Source organism: Anneissia japonica, unplaced genomic scaffold (assembly GCF_011630105.1).
Source record: "Anneissia japonica isolate Jap-2015-1 unplaced genomic scaffold, ASM1163010v1 scaffold3867_len840240_cov202, whole genome shotgun sequence".
Classification (NCBI taxonomy): domain Eukaryota; kingdom Metazoa; phylum Echinodermata; class Crinoidea; order Comatulida; family Comatulidae; genus Anneissia; species Anneissia japonica.
The window spans coordinates 183,500-187,964 of NW_022715965.1; the positions used below are offsets into that span (position 1 = coordinate 183,500).

A 4,465-nucleotide genomic window follows, 5' to 3' on the forward strand; every position below is an offset into this window, starting at 1 on the left:
AAAAACGTATGGCAAAAAGTACATCTAACAGTGATTGAGACTCGCAGAACTCCTAAAAAAAGTATTTAAAAAAATTAAATATCTTACTAGGTCTTATCCAACTAAGTTATTGTTTGAATACATTATTATTAATATTAATAAAATAATATTCAATATTGAAAATTTATTGTAATATTAATATACAATCTTATATAATCAGAATTTTGAACTTAGTAACATAATAAAAATAAGTAACAATAGTAATAATACAAGCTTAAATAGGAATCATTATGGTATTGTAACGATAATAAAATTAGTAATACTATTTAATAATAAAACATTCAATAATGAAAATTATTGTAACAGATATTTATATAGAATCTTATATAATCAGAATGTTGTCTTAAGATGCACAAACAATTATTTATAATAAAAACAGTAACATAATAATAAAAATAACTAATAATAATAATAAAAGCTTTAATTGAGAATCATGATGGTAATGACAAAAAAAATAATAATATTTATTTATATGTACAGTAGTAGCTCTGCGAATACTTTCTTTAATTGACACTGAATCAACTGAAACATAAACAGAAGCAGAAAATTGTACTAAATTTCAAACATAAACAAAGACTTTGTGATTACTGTACCTTGCGGGTATTGATAATTTCTTTTTCTTCATTTTTATTGGTTTCGCTGTTTCATTTCCTTCGTCATTATCTTTAGCAGTCTCATTGTCTTCTCGTTCACACTGATTATTGGCACTGTATGGCTGGGTGGCTTGATGGCTAGCGACTATCTCATCACTTATATTCCTGTGCTCGGTACGGCTTTCACTTCTGCATTCACTATTTTCAAGTTGAGTTTGTTTGACTGAATCAACCTTTCGTTTTTTGCTGCTCTTCTCTGCGGGTAGATATTCACATGATTCTGAACTCGGTTCTTCTTCGCGTTCACGTTTTTGTCTTTTCGTTTCACAATCCTTAGTGGCTAACATATCTTTCCTTTCTACATTGTGAAAATGATTAGTTTCAACAGGATCTGAGGTAGTTAATTTGTTTTCTGTGGATAATTTTAAGGTAGGAATTTTTTCATTATCATTTGAACTAGTTTTTGACAATGATAAACGTTGACCAGTAGAATTGTCTTTTTTGTACTCCGACATCCTGAATTCATCGTCCGGATCAAAATCGTCCATTCCCCCACGAGCAGCATTTGTATTTTTTTCACTTGCTGTTAACAAGTTTGTCTGACATCGCTTCAACCAACCATTATCTAGAGATGGTCTGGGTTTCTTCATCGCTAAGATATTCGTTGTTACTGTAGAAACAGATGTGTTTTTAAACTTGTCGTATTTCGTAACAAATTTACAGGACGGCAGGTTAATTTGCACGGAGTCTGTGTCGTCAAATTCAGTTGGCTCTTGTGATGCAGAAATGTTCGCTGCTTTTAGTTTACTTGAATTTGTTCTTTTACGAGCTGAATTAGGAAGTATCTGAACAAAATTAGATCATTATTAATTACTGTATAATTGTCATCATATCAAAAGTACTTATTATTATTATTATACCTTAGTTCCCCTTCCCAAAAATTGAATACAAACCTAGGCTGAATTATTGTTGGGGGGGTGGTATGATTATACCCCGGGAATCCCCTTTTCAACCAAAAGGCAATTTTTTTAGCACTAAATTCCTAATTTAAAGCCAATATTTGATTTTATCTTGTTACAGTCTCAGCAAAGCTTTTTCAATCAAATCCTACCCTGGGCTTTTGCTTGAGGAAAGGCTGGTACGTAAAATTGGGCGTAAAGTAAGGGGGTGGGCTTATACCCGAGATGGACTTATACCTGAGATGGGCTTACTGCATACCCGGGAAAATATATTATTACTAGAGAGCTTTCGATTGCACGACGACAGTAAGACGTATGACGTCACCAAGTCTTCTGTGCATGCCAGAACGTTAAGTTCTCGTCGCATGGATTCTAACAGATGCAGAAAACATAGGACGCCCGGTAGGGCGGTCACCCATTAGTGATTCCGTTCTAGTGTCGCGTCGTCAAGCAAATCGAAAGCTCCCAACTGACACATAAATCATACGAACATGCTTCGTCTTTCGACAAGTGAATTAATATGTAGCAGCCAATAAAGGTATAATTATGATGCCGAAAGCAACTGAAAAAAACAATTCTGAAAAGTAACATTTAATACATCACTTGGTGTTTAATACCCAAAAATAGAAATAGAATAGTAGGTATTATCTTAAAATGCAGTAACTTACTTTAACTCGGTTAAATTCCCTGAGTTTCAATCCATACACTGGTTCTCTACTATTGGGTGATATTTTCTTATCTTCATCTGGTTCTTTTTTCTGTTTTTTTTCTTTTACATTCAAATGAGATCCCCAAATATTTCCTGTTCCAATTCTATCATTGCTGGTACTATGGTTTTTTTCACCATGAGTTCTATTATTTATAACCGCACTATTAGTCTTTTCTTTATGGGGAGTCCTGTCATCATTTACATTTTCGCTGATTGATCTTCCAAGTTGACGGTATTCTTTGTAGTAGCCTATTAAAAAACATTTATCCAATTAAATCAAATCATCATCATCGTTAAACCCGTATCCCCCCAGTTTTTAAATATTCAATATTCTTTATCCCTTTTTGTGTCTTACAAAAATTGGCTGTACTTCCTCTCTTTTTTAAAATCATATTTTCCCAATAAAATAAACAGTTTTAAAAAATTCTACACTACAAAATTGTTCTCACTCACCAGAGCGCTTTCGCATACCCAACCGGTGTCTTCAGTGGTTTTAGTGACTGGATCAAAATCCAATCCCTTATCTCGGTTTAGTCTCGGGTTAAAAGTTCTAATGTGGATTGCCTCCAGGTTTCTGCGTGGAAAATCTGGAACAATCTTTTAGCCACCAACAAGACCAAGGGGCTGAGGGTAATATCATCCTTGACGTCATCGACATCGATGACGTCTGATGAGATTCCTCACTAGATGAACACAGTAACTAAAACCACTGAAGACGCCGGTTGGTTAGGCGAAAGCGCTCTGGTGAGTGGGAAAAATTTTGTTGTGTAGAAGTTTTTAAAACTGTTTATTCTATTCAGAAACCACAACGTATGAATCTTCATACATATATTTCCCATTTTTTTCTAAGTAAAAGATACTTTCTTTTCACAAAAAATATTTATTCAATAAAGTCAATCCAAAGAAAGGAATATTTCAAATAGATGTAAAAATAAGAACACATTATAAAATCACATATAGTAAATTTTTACCTAGTATATGAAATTTATGTTTTGTAAGATATTTGAAAGATTCCTTACCCTGGTCAACATCAGGGTAATAATTACTTGGCTTTTATTTTTAAACAATTAAACAATACCCCAATGTAATATTTTTTTTTAAAATAGTATATGCATTCCATTCTATCAAAGTTTATTTGTCAAAAACATGGGGCATGACTAAAAATCACATCATGACCATATAAGGCACATCAGGACTATATGGGCAAACAACAGCTTTTGTCAACAAAAAATTGATAATCATGACAAAGCTTAAAGGGGAATCAGATCAATTGGATTCAAACCTTTGATTCTGTCTGAAGCTTTTTCTATATCTTCTTTGTTAGGACGCCTTTCATGAAGCACGGCAAATGCGGTTTCCCACTCTTTCAATGCTTTCTTCAGAACAGCCCGTCTTTCCTCAACACCCATTTTCAATCAACAAAACACTAGGCCTACTTAATAACAAAAAAACTAAATAATTAGATAAGTCATATCTGTTTAATTCATACCTATTTATTCAGTATGAGTATACAATTGTACTATGGTCCTACTTACTAAATAACATACAAGAAACGAACGTAATCCAAAGTTTAACGGATTAAAGTTCTCACTGGCAACTGATATAGGTAAGCGTAGTGTTCGCCATTGATAATAAGACAAATAAAACACGTTCAATTTCCTGATTTTTATGGGTATACTGTAAATGCATCATGGCCAAACTGGTTTGCAGCTGAAACGGATGACACCCTGGCATTTTTTAGTAAGACCCATGTAGTAGTGACACTGTTACTGAGGCAGGCATGCCTCAGTAAGGGAGAAGCCCAAACATGGGTATTTTATTAAAGAGGGTGACTCATTTACAGCAGAGCTGATCTTAAATTCTGGGGCACTCACCATCACGCAAACGATATTCAATAATTCAGCTCAGGTTCTCTAGTTAATATGCCTTTTTCACGAATCGGTAGACATCTTGAAGTGATGACAAACATTGCGAATCAGCGGTGCGTAACCAACAGAAATAAGATAAGCTTTTGGGCGGATTTTCTGACATCATGTTATTTAAAAAATCATAACTCCATAACGGGGCGTCGTATCCAAAAAGTGTTTCCAGGAAAATGTTCTTAAAAGACCAGTCTACATAACTATGGAGTTATGATTTTTTAAATAACATGATGTCAAAAAATC

General features: G+C 33.7%; 1 protein-coding gene across 5 annotated transcripts in view; it reads right to left on the reverse strand.

Annotated features, from left to right (window-relative positions):
- LOC117109486 (ATP-dependent DNA helicase Q4-like) overlaps nt 1-4,465 on the reverse strand; it is a 17,008-nt gene that overhangs the window by 11,390 nt on the left and 1,153 nt on the right. For 3 of the 5 annotated variants that reach the window (XM_033251847.1, XM_033251851.1, XM_033251850.1), the window contains exons 2-4: nt 3,583-3,732; nt 2,260-2,549; nt 633-1,477 (exon numbers count right to left, since the gene is read on the reverse strand). In XM_033251847.1, the coding sequence (XP_033107738.1) occupies nt 633-1,477; nt 2,260-2,549; nt 3,583-3,709 (1,262 nt within the window). In that variant the 5' untranslated portion in view covers nt 3,710-3,732. Of the gene's footprint in view, nt 1-632; nt 1,478-2,259; nt 2,550-3,582; nt 3,736-4,465 lie in introns of all 5 variants that reach the window. The other 2 variants (XM_033251848.1, XM_033251849.1) reach the window with 1 other exon arrangement.